The sequence below is a fragment of the Macaca mulatta genome, chromosome 12 (genome assembly GCF_049350105.2).
Source record: "Macaca mulatta isolate MMU2019108-1 chromosome 12, T2T-MMU8v2.0, whole genome shotgun sequence".
NCBI lineage: Eukaryota > Metazoa > Chordata > Mammalia > Primates > Cercopithecidae > Macaca > Macaca mulatta.
In genome coordinates, this window is record NC_133417.1 from 96,411,658 (window position 1) to 96,433,664 (window position 22,007).

The 22,007-nt window shown below is 38.7% G+C and overlaps 1 protein-coding gene and 1 non-coding gene across 7 annotated transcripts in view; both read left to right on the forward strand.

Moving 5' to 3' along the window:
* MYO1B (myosin IB) overlaps positions 1 to 22,007 on the forward strand; it is a 181,922-nt gene that overhangs the window by 113,684 nt on the left and 46,231 nt on the right. For all 6 annotated transcript variants that reach the window (XM_028830384.2, XM_015110580.3, NM_001266816.1 and 3 more), the window contains 6 exon segments: positions 4,858 to 4,956; positions 6,319 to 6,422; positions 7,804 to 7,951; positions 8,230 to 8,348; positions 13,589 to 13,675; positions 14,271 to 14,336. In XM_028830384.2, the coding sequence (XP_028686217.1) occupies positions 4,858 to 4,956; positions 6,319 to 6,422; positions 7,804 to 7,951; positions 8,230 to 8,348; positions 13,589 to 13,675; positions 14,271 to 14,336 (623 nt within the window).
* On the forward strand, positions 15,001 to 15,107 carry LOC114671585 (U6 spliceosomal RNA). Its single transcript, XR_003721621.1, has one exon. It is a non-coding gene; the product is annotated as a U6 spliceosomal RNA (small nuclear RNA).

Consider the following 22,007-nt stretch of genomic DNA (forward strand, 5'->3'; position numbering starts at 1 on the left):
ATATTCTATATGTATATAACAAAATCCTAATAAAAAACAGTAATTAGGTATATAATAAGCTATGTTTTTCTTAGTGCTTTAGAGCCCAAGTTAATTTTTCCTGTACAAACACTGGAAACCCTTTCAGAACTTTAATGCAATATGTCTAGCTATCTTTAATGCTGATTTTATAACTTCAGGATACTGACTTTTGAGTGAAAACTTTGAAGTTGATTTCTTAAAATGCTGCAAAGTGTGGTGGAAGTGGGGGAAGAATTGTAATGTCATGGCATGCTAGATGCTTTAGATCCCTCAAAGCAAACCTGCAAATAGATAGAGAATCATGTGAGACCATGGCTGTCGGAGCCCTGAGGTTGATGTTCATACCTTTTTTCGTTTACTATAGTATACATACAAAGTGAATGAATGATTTGTAAGAAGACATTTGCCCCATTTTTTTAATCTTTAAAATTTGTCATGAGTGAACCTTGTCAATCTTGAGGGTTGTCAATCTTGAGGGTTATGTAGTCTGTTTTCAGAAAAAGTATAGAATAGATTTTAGAATATATATCCCAATAAATAAGTAAACATAAGTTCATAATCAGAATTTTCCGCTGAAACTACCATCCGTTATGCCCATTCCTTCACTGGTTGGTTGGTACTTTTTCTTCGGGAGTGATTAAGACAAGAGGAAAAAGGTAGATAAATTATAGTTGCTTAGATTACAGGCACATGCTTGTTGTTTAATGTATCCTTTTGCTTTACTGAGGAGGCATAAATTCACTGAAAGAACCTAAATGCCGCTGAGATGCTTTTTTCATAATATTCGTCTTGGAGCAACTGGAGAGGAGGCACGGGGTCTCTGTAGGCCATCAGTTTGAGTGATAGTCTTTCAATCAGGCTTTCATTGTCTTTCTCACTTCACAAGACAAAGCTGATTTTTTTCATAATTAGCCTTAATCAAGAATTTGGACCACTTCTTTTTCCAGGAGAGGACAGTATACATAAAATAATGAAGCTTTTATCATACTATCTAACCCTTTCTCTGTTACATCCCAAAGTATGTGATGTGATGTTTTTTTCTTCTCAACCAATACATGTCTTTTTATTTATTTGTCTGTTAAAAAAAACTTCATCCTCCAGCAGGTACAGTCTTAGACTATTTATTTCACACCTTGTGCCTTGGGGAGGCTGTCTCTGACATGCACAGGCACTATACGTGTTGTGGACCAGCTGGTAATGAGTGGAACTAGGAAAGCCCCTACATGACGGCCAGGCCCCGTGTTGATAGTCAGGCAGCGGCAGTGCAGTAGGGCAGGGGGGCAGGTTCTGATTCGTTGTTTCTTTGTCCCTGCCCCCTTAACTTCCCCATTAGAGTGGCTTAATATGTTTATCTCTTTCCTTAAAATGGAAATTTATGCTAAATTTAATATAAACTTAAACTCGTATCTTGTGAGGAGGCTGTAGCTGCATTAGAATATGTAGAATATCTCTTCTGTACTAAATATCCAGTGTCTACTAATAACTCTTCTTTACTAAATCTTGCTAGCAGAGGCTCAACTGGTGGTGGTAGAAGTACACCTAAGGCAGAAGAGAAGGCTGTGCAAAAGTTCTGCTTTGACTTAATTCAGGGGCACATTTAAGTAAATTAAAACGGTCGGGTGGTGAGTCCCTATAGTGAATTGAATTTATGTTCTCTACTTTGAGTAATTATTTGGTATGGCTTCAAGCTGTTAGATTATGTTGGTGCATGCACATTTAGGGGAAGAAAACCAATAAGGAATGGTCTTAAGCACGAGTAAATTATTTGGGGGCAAACATTTTCCCTGATTACTTTTCTACCTGGAAGCTTGTGACTTACGAGAAAAGTCATAAAGAAACTGAAATTGGAGGCTCTAGGGTAATAGAGTAAGCATTTTAGGTGGTAAAACCTTCAGCTGCTTTGTAATAAAAGATTCCTCATCTTGTGATTGAGTTGCTTAGGTGAATTCATGTATTTATACAAAGTACAGCATTTCCAAGTGTTTAAGGACATAGCTTTTTTTTTTTTTGGCTGGAAAATTGTAAAGGCTGTAAGCATGATCCCTAGTCACCCAGAGCTTTGAATTCTGGCTCTATTGCTTTTACCAAGAGTGGGATGCGAGCCTCATTTTCTTATCTGTAAAATAGAGATTATAAAACCAACCTCAGGGAAGGTGTTCAGGGTTGAATATGATAGTATCATGTTTCACATTTGAATATGAGAGTAATCACTGGTGATTTCAGTGTGCGCAGTTCACAAAGTACATTTGGCCAGCATTTCTTTTCACATCGCACACAAGTTAATATTATTCTTTAACTTGGTAGTTGTTATCTGCTGAATCTTACAGCCATTGCCATTTCTGCACTCTGCAATGTCTATGAGCATTTATTAAAAAGGTGTCAAACAGTGTGTTGCTGTTGCACAGTGTAGTGTTATCATGGGCTTTTTGAAGGTGTTTCATGTCTTGACCTACTACAGTTTGCTTTTGTAATGTGATTGTGGTTTTTTGTTTGTTTGTTTGTTTGTTCGTTTGTTTGTTTGAGACAGAGTCTGGCTCTGTTGCCCAGGCTGGAGTGCAGTGGCACAATCTTGGCTCATTGAAAGCTCTGCCTCCTGGGTTCATGCCATTCTCCTGCCTCAGCCTCCCAAGTAGCTGGGACTACAGGCGCCCGCCACTGCACCCAGCTAGTTTTTTGTATTTTTAGTAGAGACGGGGTATCACTGTGTTAGCCAGGATGGTCTCGATCTCCTGACCTTGTGATCCGCCTGCCTCGGCCTCCCAAAGTGCTGGGATTACAGGCTTGAGGCACCGCGCCCAGCCACCCTGTAATGTGATTGTAGAAGTGCTGCTAAACAATCGCTTGTCATCATTATAAGGTGCCACTGTAAGGTGAGAGGACAGCAGCTCACCTTGTCCTCACTCACAAAGGCCTTGGCATCTCACTGTGAAGAGAGCTGCTGCTGTTGGTTTGGGTGGCAAGAGCCGCCAGGAACACGTGTGACTTTTGTAGGCCAAGTGGAAGGTCAGCACGTGTCCATCTGGTGCCAGGCTTCTTCCCAAATCGCTGGCACATAGTGCGTTAGCAGTAGATGACCTGTTTGAAGGAATTTGTGCATGAATGGATGAAGTCAAATGTAGCGTTTATATTTTTTATGTAATCAAGCCACTTTCTTCTAAACTGGAGGAATTTCCTATAAAAATTAGCTTTTCAATGAAGAATGTGCCCATGCCCTGTGGGTTTTTTCTTCTGAAACTGTTACAGGATCCCACAGAAGCTCAGTCACACGATAAGTAAAATCGTACTACATCTTTAACATTGTGTATTTAGTCTATCTTCTGCTTTGCGCGTCAGTTTTTACGTATTAATTGAAACATTCCATTTTTTAGAGATGGTAATTATTACACAATCCTTTTTTTCCCTAAGTTATATCCCACTTGTACTTTTCAACCTTTGGGGTTTTTTTGTTTTGTTTTCATGTTTTCTAAATATGAAGGCTTCATTATTTTCCATCTATGATTTAAGGACACTGGCAGTCTTCCGAGTCATATGAGAGCCGGAGAACATGAAAAATCTGCAGCATCCTGCGCCTAATAATTTTTGTACTTACATATTTTTGTTCTTTTTCAGTTGGCTTAATTTTTTATGCTTTCTTACGCTGCATCTCTTTATTCTTACAATCTTACGTATTTGGAGCACCCTAGGACTTCTCATTCATCAAATATATACCCTTTCACTCTACCTAAACTCCTCCATAAATGCTGGTGTAGGTTCCAGAAATACGAATTAAAAAGTTGAGTGATCATTCCTAGATTAAATGGCACATCATTCTCTCCCTTACCAAGCATTTTTCGTGATGTTTTAGATTGCAGCCTGACTGGGGGGACGTCAAATTTGTGTGTTCTCTAGAATTAGTGCTCAGTGATGACGTTACTAATTTGGAATTTTGTAGTTGAAGTTTGCCTTTGCCCACAGCCTTTTGTATCACTAGTCAGTGATAAGCAGGGCTCCAGGCAAGAATATCCTCTTCCATTGTACTTTGCCTTGTGCTGTATACTGCCATAGTGATTCCTTTCTCGTCCCTCCCTTCCTTCCTCCTTCCCCATTTGAAAATTTGGTAAAACCTCAGATTTATGGGTTGAAAATTATCTGGGGTCAGTGAAAATATAATATCAAATGACACCAAATCAATGAGAACCATCTTTCTCTAAGACTTCAACATATCCACAAACTCTACTTTGCATCTCCCAGGTAATGGGCCATGTGAGTGCAAGAGTCCTGATTTCAAATCCTAGTTCCACAGGTTGCCAGCTGAGTTATGTAAACTCCTGAACTATCAGTGTTTTCAGCTGTAGAATGATACCTTATAAAATGGTTGGGAGGATTCAGTGGGATACTATCTGTAAAGCAGTTAGCACATAATAAAGATCTCAAAGTGTTAACTGATTTTTTATTATAATTACTAGGTAGACTCATAATTGAATGGCTGTATTTCATTGCTTACATTTGTAATGTTACATTTTCAGGAATTTAATGTCATCATAAAAAATCAAGAGCATTATTAAAATAAAAATGATATTATCTTTAATCAGTGTGTTGAATGTAACTTATTTATATATTCATTAGTTAAAAAGAATGTGACCTGTGTAGGATTTTCATTAGGTGAAAATGAAACTCAATGTGATTTTCATTAGAGTTGTGCTTCTTCCTGAAGGTAGAACTGAAAATATAGCTTCCTTTATTATTTCATTTTATTAACGCAGAATAGAAAGTAAAAAAGAAAGTGAGAAGGAAAAAAAGCATGGTGGATTTGAAGGTGAAACAAATGCCATACTATGATTTAACTCTTCTCTTTAGATCTTTTAGAGAAATCTCGGGTTGTTAAACAGCCAAGAGGTGAAAGAAACTTCCATGTGTTCTATCAACTGCTCTCTGGTGCCTCTGAAGAGCTCCTCAGTAAGTCTCTGTTTCTGTGTTGTTGTTGTTGTTGTTGTTGTTGTTGGAGCTGGGAGTCTCACTATGTTGCCCAGGCAGATCTCTAATTCCTGAGCTCAAGTGATCCTCCTGCCTTGGCCTCCCGGAGTGCTAGGATTACAGGCCTCGTGCCTGAATTGTTTCTGTGTTTTAATTTTCAGTGTCACAGCACTTTCTGACGCATTCTCTTTAAAACATACTCCCTATGCTTTGCCCCTTCCTTCTCAAGAATTTTCCATGATTCTAGTTGAAGTGAAGAACATGGTGTGTTTGCTTCTACCACACCCCAGGGTATGTGTAATGTTCCTGTACCTCACCAGATACTGTGCCATACATCTCCGATGTGTTGAGGACTGTGCAGATGATTCAGTCGACACAAGTGGGATTTCAGCAGCTAGAACTACCTCAATCTGGACTTGGCCAAAGCCAATTAGTAGGGCAGGGACTGATCATACATTTAAAATATAAAATGGAAGAATATGTTTTTTCTCTTTGGGGAGAGAAAATTATCAGCGTTCTAATTACATGAGTACAATTAAATAAAAACAAATTGTTAGGCGAATATTTAAAAATAGTGGAGAAGACATTTTGCAGTTGATACAAGAGATAAAAATATGGCCTTTGGAATTTTAGAGAATTAGCATAATTCCACAAAGATACTATCTAATAGCCAATAGCTAAATGATGAAAAGTAGTGAACAAATAGTTCAAACAAGAAGAGCTGTGAAAAGTCAATACCACTTAGGAAAAGTCATCTTCACTAATAATCAACAAATGCAAATTAAAACAGCCCTGAAGTATCTACTGTGCATGTATTATAAGGATCAAGCTAGCAGAGTTGTCACTGATCTGCTTGGAGCTTGTGGGTGTTACCTCAAAGCGAGGACCTCTTACAATTAGAGGCTGCCATCCAGTCACACCACTTTTTGGGCTATATTCCAACAAAATAATTCAAATGAATCCAAAAAACAATTGGTATGAAGACATTTATCACTGCCCTATATTTATTATTATAAACTAGAGAGAACCCAAATATCCAATGGTGAAGGAATCACCAGGCAGACATCATATGTTATAATGAAATAATACATTGAAGATATTTTTTATTATAAAAACTCGAAAGAGACTGATCTAGATAAGTGTAAAACAAAGTGTGCTATCACAGTGATAAAAGTCATTTTAAGAATATGCTGTTACTGATATTTGGGTATAACTTTTGTTCTTTTGATTCAGTACTTAATCCCAAAGCCATTTTACCGATGTGAACAAGATATCAAAGGGAATGAGATATTAAAGATTGGATTTATTGAAGCAACTTAACAACTTGTGTCTTTGATTCAATAGATAAACTTAAGCTTGAGAGGGATTTCAGCAGATATAACTACCTGAGTCTGGATTCGGCCAAAGTGAATGGAGTGGATGATGCAGCAAATTTTAGAACCGTGCGGGTAAGATGTAGTACTTTCATCAAGCTTTAAATTGCATGGCACTGCATTGCTCAGCGGGAACTGGTAACAATTCTGAGTTTTCTTTAAAGTGTAGCTCATTCTCCCTAAGGTTTTAGAATTATACAAGAATTCTATTTTTGTTACTTTGATTTTTTTACTAGCTCAAAAATCACATGAGATCGTGAAGGCCATGCTTTTATTAGAGCGTGTGATTTTACCATTTATCATAAGGAGCTTTCTTATTATATTATCCTGGGGTTTGACTCCTTTAAGGTTATTTTTAAATTCCAAATGTTTTTTATGGCAAAAGTTAATTTCCAACTGCCTTTGGATCATGTTAAATCAAAACTATTTTTGAGACAGAAAAAAATCTCATTTTTATACAGTTTTAGAAACTCATATATAAACCAGAGCGATTAGCATTCCACATTCATTAGAAAAGATGATTTTAAATAACACTATACTCTGTTTTCTGTCTTAATGTGTGATACACTAGACATGATGTGGTAACTGGGATTTACTTGCAAATGAGACAGCTGTGGTGATGGGGAAAGGGGAGAGTAGGATGAATTATAGATAAAACAAAATTGGCATCCGTTAATTGTTGAGGGTGAGTGAAAGGACATGTGGGTTCTTTCCCTGCTCTCTCTACTTTTGTATATGTTTGACAACAATAACAAAACCTTGCATTACTCCCATTGCTATGTAGCCTAGCCATTTTTAAAAAGCCAGCTGTTCTCAAAAAGAAAGTATCTCTTAGAGTATGTCATTTTAGAAAACTATATAAACATCTTCATATGGAAGCAATAGTCTGTTGATCCCTGGACATGATTTTGTTTAAACCTTGAGTCCAAGACCGATTTTAGAACCACTTTACTTGGCACGTAATTAGCACTCCATAAAAATTTATGAATGAACAGATGCCTCCTGTTACCCACAGTATCTTGGGCTGGGCACTTCACCTTTGCAAACCACAGTTTTTCTGATATGTAAAATGAATGAGGAGCTTTTCTTTGTATGGAGTTGTGCAAGTTGGTTTTGTTGCTAGTAGCAAAACCTCAGTGTAAAAAAAACAACATATATACAAACTGAGCTGCTGTGGTTGAAGTGGAGGTGGACACCCAAGGCTCTGCTCTCATCCCCCTGTTTCTTCTGTCTTCCTCTTTACATGCCCCCCCAACCCCCGCCACAGCACCAGAGGTCCCCCAGGGTCCCTCGAATCACAGTTGGAAACCACTGAACTCGATATAGCTTTGTCTTTTATGGGGTTTTTCCCCCAGAAATAAATCTGTAATATGATTCATTTAAAAAAAAAAAGAACAGAACAGAACAGAAAAGAACTATGGGAAAAAAATAGTTGCTTTTTTTTTTCTCTCCCCAGAATGCCATGCAGATTGTGGGCTTTATGGATCATGAAGCTGAGTCTGTCTTGGCAGTGGTGGCAGCGGTGTTGAAACTGGGGAACATTGAGTTCAAGCCTGAATCTCGAGTGAATGGTCTAGATGAAAGCAAAATCAAAGATAAAAATGGTACATCCGCGGAGAATCAACTTTGTTTAGGAAACTTGCTTTGAACTTCTGCCCAGTTTTTAATGTAGAAAGTAAAACTTCTGCTTTGCATTGGTGTGAGAAAGCTTTCTAATGAAACTGAGCAGAAATAGAACTATGGCTAAGCTTTGTTTTTTGATGTATACATTTTATACTGATATGTTTGATTATGATTTAGAAAGAACATCCTAAGCCTTCAAAATTATTATTAGCAGCACGTGTACAGTCACTTTTTGTGTCCATCCCCCACCTTCCCACAGAGTTAAAAGAAATTTGTGAATTGACCGGCATTGATCAATCAGTTCTAGAACGAGCATTCAGTTTCCGAACAGTTGAAGCCAAACAGGAGAAAGTTTCAACTACACTGAATGTGGCTCAGGTGGGTGAAACATAATGTACAGAAGAAAGTTTCTTAAAAGTCTGTGCTATTTTCATATAAGTATAAACAAAGATTTTAGTTTACAGGCTGTTATCTCAATCATTGTACTATGTTCTAGGCATTGGCAGCAGAGCAGTAAACTAAACAGATAAGGATCCCTGCCCTCATGGAGCTTAAAATTCTGGTAGAGGGAATTAGATAATAATCAGTAGACATAAGAAATAAGTGCTGTAGCAAACTAGCCCATGGTAAGATCAGTGAGCTCCCTGGGCCAGGGAAGGAGACTCAAAGTGAGGTGGGAGATGACTGGAGGGTTTTGAGCAGAACAGTGGCATGACTGCCTTGTATTTCAAAGGGTCACTCTGGCTGTGATGTGGAGAGCAGAGGGTCGGGGAAAAAGGAGTGAAAGCGAGGGACCTTCAAGGAGATGTGCACTAACCCAGAGAAGATGGTGGCTTGAACCAGGTAGTTGCAGTGGAGTCAGTGAGAAGTGGTCACATTGTGGATATTATTTGAGGGTAGAGGCAACAGGACTTGCTGGTGCTAGCTGGTTTAAGAGAAAGAGAACAATCAAGGGTGATTTAATGTTTTGGCCCAAGCAACTGCAAACATGGAGTTGTCATTTACTGATTTGGAGGAGACAGCGGGAGAAGACAGTTTTGTGGTCAAGTGGCCAAATTGGCCTCCCTGCCTTACTTCTTGAACCCCCTCTACCCTTGATATTGGGGCCAGTGAAGTCGTTAGTCTTTCTAAGACACAAATCTGAGCTGCTGCCTTCTCTCCGTTTGCTTCGGGTTAAGTGGGTGGATGTTTGGATGGTTGCATGCCTGTGTACATACGTGTATACCCAGGCAGCTTCTGCAGCCCTTTCATTAAAACCCTTTGTGCTATGGCTTACACATTTTCCCACCAGTCAATGACTCAGACTGGAATTAAATTACTAACTTAGGACTTCCACTCAGGCCCACTTTGTCCAACTGTATTCTTGTTGTCTCATCCTCCTTATAACTATCCATAAAGCCTCCATAAATAGTAGGGTGGAGCCAGGCTTGCTCTCTGTTGCTGAACCAGCCTTTCCTACTATAATGCAAGAATGCCTTTGTGTCCTTAGCTTTCAACGTTGATATCTTATTTTAGGTGAGTTATTTTGGCTGTGGCAAATACCATAACTTTATATATATGGAAATTTGGTTTGTAGCAATCCTTTCCTAGCTATAGCCATTGCCTGTCCTTCCTCCTAAATTACTGCTTTTGCTGTCATATCTGTCTAAGTCATCCTCACTAATTCACAGTCAGATACGGAGTAGCTTAATTAAGAAAATGCTGCTGAGAGCCTGTACAGCACAAGCCCACACATAGGCCATGAGTAGGGAAGTAAGGGATGAGGGAAGACCTCATGGAGACAATCAAAGGATTTAGATGTGTGAAGTATGGCTGAAAGGGCATATCAAAAAGAAAACATTGAGAAAAGCCAGGTTTGAGAACCTGGATTGATCAGGCTTGGCTACAGCTGTAGCTATGTGAAGGGATTGAGAGCAATGTGGCTGGAAAGGTGAAGTCTGCAGTCAGAGTGGCAAATCAAATCTGCAACAGTAATTCTTAAACTTGAACGTGCATCAAAATCACCTGGTGGTTTTGCAGACCTCACCCCCGGTGTTTGATTCAGTGGGTCTGGGGTAGGACTGAGGAATTTGCATTTCTTATAAATTGAGAGGTGACACTGCTGCTACTGCTGCTGCTGCTTCTGCTGCTGCTGCTGGTCCAGGATCACATTTTGAGAGCCACTGAGTTTGGACATTTTCAGTAGCCAGAGTGGGAATTGTTAAGTCTGTAAGGAAGCCATGAAAAAGCCTGTATTGTTTAAGAAGGCCCTTTAGGAATATGTATATTTTGGGTCTTTTTAAAATTGTGTGTTTTAAAATTGTGTGTTTTACTCTTGCTTTTTTAATCATCCTTTATGGGAACCAGGCCCAGGTACCCTGACTTTCTAAGCTTATTTTAGGCACCTTACATCACTGAAGAAGACTTTCCACATTTTCTTAACCTTTGGCATAAAAGAATTTGGCTAGAGATCCTCAGCTATTCGGCTCGTTAGTCAACTGGGTTTTTTGTTTTGTTTTGTTTTGTTTTTTATGTAGTATTCAGAGTATCTGGTTCCACTGATCTATTGCCTGGGAGGTTTTGATTCCTCTGGAAAGTGATTCATTTTACTAGCCTTTCCTCATAGTTTCAATTCCTGGGCCCCAGCATCACCTTTATTGCCCCATGCCTCCTTTTCCCAAGGCGTTTAGACCTTTCTCTAGATAGGAGGACTAATACTGAAATAATAGAAACTCAAGACAAGAGTTTTTCAGCTTCTCCTAAACACTCTTTCCTTGGCTTCTGATGTCCTCTGAAATCTGATCCCACACAGCTTACCTCAATTTATTCCTTGCTAGTTCTCTGTTACCTGGTGCCTCTGCTCCTGCCTACCCATTGCCCCCCATGCCATGCTCATTCCTTCTGCCCATCTAAATGCTCTACCTGATTGTGCCCCATCCAAGGAGACTTCTTTGATCAAATAGGCCTCCTGAGACACCCCCCATCCCATCAGAACCCCCTTTTCTTTGCAGTTTGGCACCTGCCCTCTGCTTGTTTCCTCTGTGTTAGTTTGATCTCCTTAGCTCACCTCTAAACTCCTGGAGGGTGGGCTCCATGTCTGTGCATCTCTGAGTCTCCACCTTGCTTGTCACTTGCCGTCCTGGACCATGCCTGTTGTTACTGTCCATGTCTGCAGCACATTCCACCTGGACTTTTCCTCTGTGAGTTTCATGCAGCTGCAGAAGTGCATGGTCTTTTCATAGTGTGCTTTGAAACTGAGATGGTGAATTAGTGCACTTTGAGTCTTCTTCATTTCTACACACCATATTAGTGGTCCTTAAGTGGGAATAGGCATTCCTTCCCTTACTGCTTTATAGGATATTGTTGTGGAGATTCGGTGGCATGAATCAGGCTCAGGAAGTCAGGGGCGGCACATTGGCAGCTAGGTGGCAAATTGGCAGCCCCTAAGGCCAGGTAAAGCGCAATATTTTTAGTTGACTAAAGGGTAGTATTTTCTTTGGTTTTGTTTGCTCTTTAAATTTTGAATTTGAGTGCCTTTAGCCTGGAATGCATCCTCTAACCCCGACAGAGAGAGCCATCATTTCCTGTTCATTTCTATCACACAGTCCCTGGAAGCATTTGAGTTTGAGACCCCTGGAATAAATATTGTTGAAGGAACCAAAGAAGATTAATATTGGCTGTTAATACACTTTAAAAAATATAAAGCAGTTTACCGGAAGAAGTTGTCACTGTTCAGTTGCTTATTGAAATAGTGGCTTGTTGAAAGTAGACAGCATATAACTAAAAAAGCTGGATGGCATTAACATAAAAAAGGGCTCATCAACAAATACATGGTGTTTTGAGATAACTTCAATTCATAAGAAGAAAAAGGAAAGGATTTGGAAATTATCTAGGTTCGTGAGGTAGTAATAGACGAAAAGGATAGAAAGCAATATAAGTACATCTGTAGACTGTGTACTAGGCATTATTCCAAGCACTTAAATGACCTATTTTAAGAAAGTAAAAACTAGAAGAAAGGATACTGGGGAAGGATGCATCTAAATTATATTCTGATTTCTCTGTTTGAGCATTTGACATGCATTTTCTACTATGGAAGCATTCCCTCCCTTGTTTGTTTGTTTGTTGCCAACTCCTAGGTATATTCTCTCACCCTAATTGGAGTAGGGAGGGAGGTTTGGAATTTGCATGGAAATGTCAGATGAAGGGAAAAGGTGTTATCTTCAGCTGTGTTATGTTGCCAGGGAAGTTAATGTGTTAATTAAAGTTGTTACATTTTATTTAGGAAGAAATGTAGAGAAAGTATTGCCACATAATATAACAAGTTGTGCTCTTCCTAAAATAAAAATGTACTGATTAATTTGAACAGTAATACCCAACTTTTTACTTACAAGCAGCAAAATACACATATATGGCCAGCATGTTGAAAATAGAAACAAAATCTCAAGCTTTTTCTCTCCCAAGGCTTTTTCTCTCCTTGTTAGGCTACTGACACCCAACCTCTAGGCCTCCCCAGGATGCTGGTATTAAACATCTCATTAGTACTTACCTACTGTATGCTCTGGGCGCTTGGTACATTTAAGCGTGTTTAGATTCTGCTGTCCAAACCTGACTTCTCCAGCCTTTGGATTCCAAGAGTCATAGAGATGCATATGTCTTCTGCCTCTTTGTCAAGTAGTTCTGAATAGCTTTAAAAGTAGATAAGCACATAAGAAGGGGGTTATGTTCATTCTATAACTTAAAAGAACGCATTGTGGAAGTTTTTTTTTTTAATACTCAAACGATTAGTGTGGCCAGGCGTGGTGGCTCATGCCTCTCTAATCCCAGCACTTTGGGAGGCTGAGGTGGGTGGATCACCTGAGGCCAGGAGTTCAAGACCAGTCTGGCTAACAAGGCGAAACCCTGTACTAAAAATACAAAAATTAACCGGGCGTGGTGGCACATGCCTGTAGTCCCAGCTATTCAGGAGGCTGAGGCATGAAAATCCCTTGAACCCAGGAGGCGGAGGTTGCAGTGAGCTGAGATTGTGCTACTGCACTCCAGCCTGGGCAACAGAGTGAGACTCTGTCTCCAAAAACATTTAAAAATAAAAAAAAGATTGAGTAAAGAAAAAAAATTTACAGATTCCATCAGTCAAAGACATTTTAATATATCTCCTTTGAATTTCCATTTCTGTGTATAAGGGTTTTAAAAAATGTTATCATATTAAGTATACAGTTATTTAATTTTCACATTACATGAGCATTTCCATTTCATTACCTGATTTTCACAACCATCGCTCTCTGATGACTATGTAACATTACTCTCAGTGCATATTTCTCTTACTACCCCCTATTGTTGGACTTCTAAATTGCGTCTGATTCTTCTCTGTTCCATGACATTGAAATAAATATCTTTATGGTGAAAGTTTTTTGCAGTATTTAAAATTAGTTTCCTGGTTTGTGAAAAAGTGTAACTGTGTATAAACAATTTGCCTCATTCTCTTAACAACTTGATTGTTTATGGCACAGTAAAACTGGTTCTGCAAAGAAATGTGAAATAAAAGCGCTTTGAATTTTTTTTAAAAATATCTTTATGATTTTATTGAAAGTAAGCATTGTGGAATTGTGAGTGTTAAGTTTTGTTTATTTGTTTTTTAATAGGCTTATTATGCCCGTGATGCTCTGGCTAAAAACCTCTACAGCAGGTTGTTTTCGTGGTTGGTAAATCGAATCAATGAGAGCATTAAGGTACTGAATGTCTATGAGCAAAATCAGTTGTAATGTTATTCACAGTATAAACATTAAGTTGAATAAAGTTTAAATTTATAATCAAATAATTGATTACCACTTATAAAGATTATTCCTTAAAAAGAGTTTACCATGTATAAGATTGAAATTTGTCAGGGATTTCGTTTATTTTGTTTTGCCATGTGTGTTGCTTCTGACTGGTGAATAGTCGGATGGTCTTTGTGGAGTTACTCTGGAGGTCGGCGCCACAGGTTCTGGCCTGGCTCACCTGCTAACTAGTTGTACATACTTCACTGAAAAGGTCACTTTACTTCACTAGATCTTAATCTATTCATTATTAAAATGAAGGTGTTGGACTAGGTGATTTCGAAAGGCACCACTAATGCCTTCTTTAAATATATCACCTATTATTAAAATTTCTAAAAGTTCTATAGCAATGCCCCATCTCATAAGTTTTTTTTAAAAACAGCTAAATTACAGTTATTTTCTTACTTGAGAAACATGATTAACTTGTAATATATATCTATGTTCCTTGGATGCTTGTAGTGTTATATTTCATGCCTTAATTAACCCTTTAATTTGAAACTTTCTTAAGGCACAAACAAAAGTGAGAAAGAAGGTCATGGGTGTTTTGGACATTTATGGCTTTGAGATTTTCGAGGTAAGATTTAAAAATTTTTTTGTGATGTCTTTAGTAAAGTGGAATGGTTGAAAATTAAATCCTGTCTTATATAGACATTATAAGTAACTGTAACTTTGAATCTACAAATAATCTTTGTGTAGATGCAACACACTATCACTTTGAATCTACCAAGTAATCTTTGTGTAGATGTAACAACATTTGGTTGTGTATTCCTGCATGTGTGCCATAGAGAGAGAGAGTGTGTGTGAGTCTGTGTGTGTGTATGTGTGTTTGTGTTGTGTGTATGCTGAGAGCCAGCATTTTTGAGACAGTGCTGCTTAAAAAGAACTTGTATTAGTACCTGACTTGAAATTGCGTATTTAGATTTCTAACTGTGAGGCTTCCAGCAAGCTACATGAGTATGGCTGTGGCCGTTTGTGTGTTGTTTAGAAAGTGTGGTAGGTTGGTGCCATAAAGAAAGCCGCAGGAGGGCTGGACACAGGTTCTGGCCTGGCCAGGGCTGGTCATTTCATCTGTGAGACTCGGGGAAAGAGGGTTTGGATTAGGTGACTTGTTGAGTCTCATCACTGTGATCTTATGATAATGAACTCTGCTGCAGAGGTTGAAATAATTTCTGCTGAAGCTCATAGTGAATTTTTAAAATGATTCTATGCTTGTTACAGATTAAGTATTTAAACCATTTGTGTTGGTTGAGCAACACATATACCTAAAATTAGAATGATATAGGGAAGATGAGCATGGCCCCTGAAAAAAGTGGTTTGGAAAATAAAATAATCATTATGTACTTGTGTTAGAATTTCCTTTTTGCCCCCTTGCTAACTTTGACATTTAGAAGGAGTTTTAAGGATCTATTAAAACATTTATTCTCACTTTTAGGAGTGGCATTTTAGTTTGGTTCAGGGAAATAAGAAGTAGATCAGGCTCCTCATTTCTTAATTCTCCCCCACAAGTAAGATTTGTGAATTTCTTTAAGGAACCAGGCTCTGCCCAGAATGTTCCCAAAGAATTTACATGTTCTAGAAAATTAGGGTCACAGAATCACAGAAAAAAACATCAGATCATTCCTTTCACCTAAACCAGACCTTGCTAGCGAATGCCTTTTTCTTAGTATGTTCTCCCTCAATCGTATTCTATATTTAATAGTTAATGGTAAGTACTAATTGAGGGCCCACTCTTTGTAAGCATTGTGGCAAGTGGTATGTGTATTGTCTGATTTACTTTTCAAAACAGCCTCATGATGTAGCTGTTATTATTACGAATCCCATTTTACAGATGAGAAAGTAAAGCTCCCCAGGTCAAGTAACTCCCCAGGGTTATACAGCTACTTAGTGGCAGACTCAGCACCTAAACTCCAGGCCCTTTCAATATTTTCATTTATTGCTTTTCTTTCTTACTAAGATTGAGACCAGGGGCACTTCCTCACCTTTCTTCCCAAAGTAACAGGTTCCCCAGTATCTGGAAGTAAAAAAGAAATAAATATGGTAAGTCTCTTGACTCCCCTATTTCTCCACCCTCATCATCACTCCAAGCTCCTGGCCAGCATTGGGTGCCTTCCTAGATGGAAGTGTGTGTGCTGGTGGCTGTCCGACACCATGGGGTCCCCAGAACAGAGTTCTGCAACACAGCGTCTGCTTGTATTGTTGCCCATTTAGCAGAATCTACAAAGGAAAGCTAACAATTCCTTGGTAGAAAGGGAAGAATTTGAGGTTTCTGAGTTAAGAGAAATGCTTGAGTACACTCAGAAATGACTGCCAAAATTAATTTCTTTCTAGTGAAACCTCAGGTTACTGTCACTAAATGGGCAGAGTGCCAAAGTCATTCTTTACAGTTGGCAGGGAAAAGGACTTACTACCTAACACATTGCTGTGCTGATACAGATTTAAATGGTTTCACGAGCAGGGGAGATGGTAAGCAGAGATTTCACTGGAAAGTTAGATTAAGAAGATACATTCAATGACATTTCTAAAGTCAAAGAAACTGATTTTGTTTTAATTTTGCTAGAAAAAGATTATTGATCTTAAGCTAATGGGCAAGGGCTTAGTATCATGTCACAACACATGGAAACTTTAAAAAAATAGGTTAATGAGATTATGATGGGATATCTAGTTAACTTTGTCTTTAGTTAGGTCCTAAGATCTAATTAGCCCTGGGAAAAGAAATGCTTATAACACTCAAAGGAAACTGAGTTATAACTCATAAACAATTTGAGTCATTTCTCAAGTATTTATTGAGTTACCAGATAAGTAGTAAACATAACTAAGGTATTCTTTGTCTGCATGGCTTTTAGAGTCTTGGCCCTAACGTTGAGAGTCTCTTGTTGCCAGAGGACACATCCTATCAGGTAGAAAAGGCTAATCAAGAAACTATATTATGTTTTAAAAGTTTGTTTGCTACAGACCTAATCAGAACAGAAGTCAGATGTTCCTGTCTAAACATCCTTTAACTTGGTGCTGGGTGAAATACCCTATACCCTTCAGCAGTCCAAGAATATTTTTCACTTCTGGTTAATTCAAGTTTCTCTCCGTACCTGTCTTGCTGAATGTGTCCTCCTTCTGCAAGTTATACCATCATTTTTCTCAACACTGTTTCAACTAGACTTAACTTCAGTTTATGAAAATGCCTACGTTATATTTCCTTTTTTTTTTTTTTTTTTTTTGTGTGTGTGATGGAGTCTTGCTCTGTCGCCAGGCTAGAGTGCAGTGGCGCAATCTCAGCTCACTACAACCTCTGCCTCCCGGGTTCAAGTGATTTTCCTGCAACACCACCGCCCAGCTAATTTTTGTATTTTCAGTAGAGACAGGGTTTCACCATGTTGGCCAGGCTGGTCTCGGTCTTTTGACCTTGTGATCCACCCGCCTCAGCCTCCCAAAGTGCAGGGATCACAGGCATGAGCCACCGCGCCCGCCTGGCTGCCTGCGTTATATTTCTAAATATTCTTCCTTTCTTCAGAGGATTACTCTATTTCAGTGATTCTCAGAGAGCTGTGCATTGGCATCACCTGGTGAACTTTTGCAAATTCAGATGTCTAGGCTGTACCCAGAGCAATTATATCAATCTCTGGAGATGGGGCCGCAGCAGCAATATTTTTAAAGCTCTGAGGTGATTCCAGTGTGCACTCAAGGTTGAGATCAAATGCTCTATTAGACAGAAATCTCTGGAGTAAACTGCAAATTCCAAGCATGTGGTGTTCATGCTGCTTGGCCACTGTATGGAACACCCTTGTAAAACAATGGGCCTCACCTACTGTTCATCTGGGCGCGGTGGCTCACACCTGGAATCCCAGCACTTTGGGACGCCAGCGCAGTGAAACCCTGTCTCTACTAAAAATACAAAATTAGCTGGGCGTGGTGGCTTGTGCCTGTAGTCCCAGCTACTTGGGAGGCTGAGGCAGGAAAATCGCTTGAACCTGGGAGGCGGTTTTCACTCCATTTAAACAGAACTTTCAGCCAAGGCCAAATCCAATCAGTTATATGTCTATAGCAAATCTTTTAATAGCCATCAAATTATAAAAAGTTAACTTTCCTTCTCCATGCAGTAAATACTTTTTCTTTTTTTCCCCCCAGTTCCTTGAGAGAATCAAGATTCGTTTTTCATTATATTTAATTGTTCCCTCCATTTTCCTAAGGCCTCTCAGATTAATCTTCAGTTTTGATTTTTAATAACTTTTTTAAAATAAATAAATTTATTTGTGGGGAGGTTAGATTAGAGGTTTGGTTGGTGATTTTTAGGTACTTTCACCTGCTTTTTAATACAGAGTTACAGAAGTTTTTTTTCTTCATTTAATAAATTATTCACATACATTCCCAGATGACAGTCTATATTTTCCTGGATTCTCAGTGATGTTAGAACACATGGAGACATCAGGAAGCTCAGAGTATTAGGAAACCAAGAAAATTAAGAACTTAAAAGTACCGCAAGTTGAAGTACGAGGGGTCAGACAGAGTATGGAAGAAGACTCAGATCCACATCAAGGCAAAAATGAAAATTTCTGTGATATTTTCCACCCACGTGAAAAGAAACTGCTGGAGTATAAATAACATTTATTTTTTTCTTTGTTCTGTTGTTCTTCAGTTGACTGTAGGAATTAAGAGTTCTGCCTTTTAGAATACCCTGGGCATCTCTTTAAAAACTGGACAGTAAAGAGAGAGACTTTTTTTAAAAAAAAATGCATCTAATTGTCCCATGGCCCCACAGTTCCCATGAAAATGCCTTTTTTAGCTGAGCTGGTGGAAACCTTTCATTCCCTGTGGTCTGTCTCTAAACGGAAGAGGGAAACTGATGCATTAAACCATGGGTTGATGACACATGGATTTGACTGCAAAACATTCCAGTACCAGCTGGAAGTGCTGCCTGGCTGGCCACATGTGATCTGATGTCAATCTGGAAAACAGATCAGTGGAACAATGATACCAAAAATAAGGTGAAGTGAATTAAAATTCATAGAGGAAAAAAAATCTAGCTGTACACCCTGGTAGAACAGAAGACCAACTTCCCAAAGGAAGAAAATTATAATGCAAATACTCCAATTCCACACATTTATGTTTGGACATTCTTATAACTGAAAAGACCGTCTGTGATTTCTGAGCAATATTTATAGCATATCCATAAAAGAACTGTTATTCTTTTTTTTAAAAAAAAAGATGCTAAGTTAAAAAGTAAGTTGAGCAATCTACATTGATTTCAGCTCGTTTTCTACATACTTATCTGACAGGTATTAAAACTGGCAGATATTTTACTAGGAAAATCTGATTGGTCATTAGTGTTCTGTAGACCAAAGCAGGCAGTAGTAGCTGATTATTTCACCTTTCATTCAGTGGAGCTAGTTTAACACAGGCAAAGTGCTAATTACTTTCAATTATGGACTCCTTATTTATCTTGCCCTCATAAACCTCACTGAAAGGGACCCATATATGGTAAGAGTATGATAGGCTAGATGCAATGATTATTTCAAATAAAAAAATCTAATAAATGGGCAGCAGTCATTGTTGCCTGGTAGGTTCACCTCATGATTATAAGATTTGTTTTCTAAATTGTTTTTGAAAGAAATTCTGACTGTGGTCAGCACCTTCTACTCTAGTTTCTTGCCTTCATTTGGTCCTTCTTATGCTAGAAAGCTTATAATTGAAGAGGAAGGAAACAATTTAAAGTAGATTTAGAAAGGAAAGTGATGACAACTGCTGTGATTTGTAAAAGAAAGAAAGAAAGATGGATGGATGGATGGATGGATGGATGGATGGATGGATGGATGGATCGATCGATAGATCAAACTGTGTGAATAGCCAGCAATCCCTGAATTCCAGAGCTGGGCACCCATCCCCATGTGTCAGTCTCGTGAATCAAAGTCTTATAGTGTATCTTTTATAGATATGCTGTAAATATTTCTCAGAAATCACAGACCATCTTTTCAGTTATAAGAATGCCCAAACTGGCCGGGTGCGGTGGCTCAAGCCTGTAATCCCAGCACTTTGGGAGGCCGAGACGGGCGGATCACGAGGTCAGGAGATCGAGACCATCCTGGCTAACACGGTGAAACCCCGTCTCTACTAAAAAATACAAAAAACTAGCCGGGCGAGGTGGCGGGCGCCTGTAGTCCCAGCTACTCGGGAGGCTGAGGCAGGAGAATGGCGTAAACCCGGGAGGCGGAGCTTGCAGTGAGCTGAGATCCGGCCACTGCACTCCAGCCTGGGCCACAGAGCTAGACTCCGTCTCAGAAAAAAAAAAAAAAAAAAACAGCCCAAACTTGGCATGGTGGCTCACTCATAATCCCAGCACTTTGGGAGGCCAAGGCAGGCAGATCACAAGGTCAGGAGTTCAAGACTAGCCTGACCAACATGGAGAAACCCCATCTTTACTAAAAATACAATTAGCCGGGCATGGTGGCACGCTCCTGTAGTCCCAGCTACTTGGGAGGCTGAGGCAGGAGAATCACTTGAACCTGGGAGACGGAGGTTGCAGTGAGCCAAGATCATGCCACTGCACTCCAGCCTGGGCAACAGCGAGACTCTATCAAAAAAAAAAAAAAAATTCAAACTTAAATGTGTGGAATAATTGGAATATTTGGATTATAATTTTCTTCCTTTGTGAAGTAGGACTTCTGTTCTATCTAATAATATGTGTGTATTTCTTCCAGGTATAAAAAGTTGTTAGATGAAATTTTAAGATATTTAAGAAGAGCACTATAACGTCGTTTTTCTTAAAATTTGTTGTTTTTTAGTATATACCTGGAAGAAAAAATGTTAAGGGAAATTTTCTAAACCTTTAGCTAGTCATTCAATTTTGTAAATGTCTAAAAAGGAGACTATTTCATATTAAATGGTTTTCTCATATATTTTGAGGATTTTTTAATACATTCTAAGAAAAGCAGTTCTTGTTTTGGAGCCTATTTCTTGACACTGAGATATTTTAAAATGGACTGTGGTTAAGTGCATTATATTTTCCTGTAGGAACAGCATTATAATCATAAGCTGTCAAAGGCTTTAACACCAAATAAATCTTTGCAAGGACCAGCAGCATATTTTGTAACAATAATATAGCTCAACTTCCCTAAAATAGTGATATACACTCAAAATCCTATAACTTTTATTAAAGGTATTGACTCATTTATTATGCAGGAGACTTACCGGATGTAAAAATATAGAAACCCCCAAGCCAGCATGTTATATTCAAAATCTGACCTCAAATGAAAGTGCTGAACTATAAGAAACACTAATATGTAATTAACAGTATTTTTTTTGCTCAGATAAATCATGGTCTTTGTGTTTGGACTACTCACTGTTTCTAATACGTTATATTCACCCGCAGACTCCTTCCCATTTCTGTGTCCCAAATACAGAGGGACAGAGCTGCCCCTTCTATTTACTGTCTTCCTTTCAATATTTATTGTTTTTAAAGAGCCTAAGAGTTTTAAAAATATCTGTCTTCCTTAAAGAGTATAAAATATCATCAGCCTCCTGTGTTGCTAAGGAGAATATACAAAGTGGCTAGTATTTTTGATACATCTTAAATAATTTATATTGGAGAGTTTATGATTGATACTTGTGAGTATAAACGAGTTATGAACCGACTGGGAATATGATTTCCTGGGTTTTGTTTTTTTGTTGTTGTTGTTTGTTTGTTTTGATGTTGAAAGGATGAACTCGAAGTCTAGAATTCTTAAAAGAAGCCCCAGCGTTTAAAATTTGGTTATATTATATACTTCTAAACAAAGTAAGTGCTCACTATCCCAATCTATAGTTGGTAACTATAGCGTGAAATAGCAGAGAACAGACACCTTGCTGTTTTGCCTTTGTTCTCTGAAGCAGCCTCAGCTTCATTTAGGGAGGTTATGTAATGGAAAGCCCAGAAGGTACTTGTTTGAAGATGTTTCTAAGTTTTAGTTTTATTCCTTAGTCTTCAGAGATAAATGTGGGTAAGACAGTAGAGAAAAATTGCATGCTTGGAGCATGGGTGGAAAACTGGAGAGAGGAGATGAGTCATTCCTGGGGCAAGTTCCTGCCCACTTCCTCTTCTGGAGGCTTTGATTCATGAGCCTGACACATGGGAGAGGGCCTGGCTCAGGGATTGCTGGCTATTCACACAGTTCTTGACAAACCAAAAACGTCTGTGAATATAAAGTTGCTTTGGGGCCTTCATATTCATCTGGTGGTTTCTAGTGTCAGTTTCGCTATTTTATGAAGGAGAGGGGGCCCA